The 973-nt window shown below is 64.2% G+C and overlaps 1 protein-coding gene across 1 annotated transcript in view; it reads right to left on the bottom strand.

Moving 5' to 3' along the window:
- TGFA (transforming growth factor, alpha) overlaps positions 1-973 on the bottom strand; it is a gene marked incomplete at its 3' end in the record, with an annotated part of 4,758 nt that overhangs the window by 2,559 nt on the left and 1,226 nt on the right. Inside the window, exon 2 of the mRNA XM_009995019.1 lies at positions 653-781. Within this exon, the coding sequence (XP_009993321.1) occupies positions 653-781 (129 nt within the window). The remainder of the gene's footprint in view (positions 1-652; positions 782-973) is intronic.

Below are 973 nucleotides of genomic sequence, written 5' to 3'. Positions count from 1 at the left end.
ACCCGGTCCCTGTCCCCACACCCTGTCGCTGTCCCCAACCACAGCCCCTTTCCTTCCCCCCCCCAAGCTGGGACACCCCCATCCATTGGGAACGGTGCTGGGAGCACCCCAGGCAGCTCCCCTGGCTGCCCTGCCAAGGTTCTTCCCTCTTCCCGTGGAAAGTTCCCATTTTCCAGCCCCCAAAGGAGCCTTTCCCATCCCTGCATCCCCGGGGGGGTGTGATGGGCTCATTGTGTCTCTGGGATGAATGAGCAGATTTCCAGGGGAGCCAGGGCAGGCACCGGCGCTTCCCGGCGGGATCACGCCTGGATAACGGGACCAGACCCCCCCCCAGTACCCCCCCCTTGGCTCTCTGTGCACTGAGGTGCATCCCCCGGCCCTCCCCTCCCTCCCAGAAAAAAAACAGGAGCAGGAGAAACATCCTGCTTCCCGGTTCTGCCTTTGGGAAGAAAGTCTCCCACCCAGCGGGGTCACCATCCTGTTCCCCCCCCCCCCCACAAGGAGGATGCCAGAGCATCCCTCGGGATGACCCAGCCAAGGGTGAGGATGGTTCTTCTGCCTGTTCCCGGGCAGTCGGGCAATGCCATCACCCCAACCCCCCCACCTGCAGCCCTGGGATCACACCAGGGAAGGTTCCACCAGCCCCACTCACCGCCCCGAGCTGCCGTCGTGTTCTCCAGTGCGTGACATGCAGCGAGCAGCACACCTGGGGAGACAGGAGAGATGAGGGGGTTGGGGGGGTCAGCCAAACCATGGATCCCCCCCAGGTTGGCTGACAGCTCTGGGGGAGGTGGGTTTGCCCAAAACCACACCAAGATTTGAGGGGTTTTGTTTTAAATGCAAAAAAAAAGCACCAGGAGCACGGCCCGACCTGCAAGGGGTGTGGGGGTTGCTGCTCCCCAGGGACCCCCCAGGCTGCACCCCCGAGGGGGGGGTCCCTGGGGCAGAAGGTCTGGGCATGGGGGGGGGGTCC

This window comes from Chaetura pelagica, unplaced genomic scaffold (assembly GCF_000747805.2).
Source record: "Chaetura pelagica isolate M959 unplaced genomic scaffold, ChaPel_1.0 scaffold383, whole genome shotgun sequence".
NCBI classification, from domain to species: domain Eukaryota; kingdom Metazoa; phylum Chordata; class Aves; order Apodiformes; family Apodidae; genus Chaetura; species Chaetura pelagica.
This window is presented reverse-complemented; position numbering and strand designations above follow the sequence as displayed.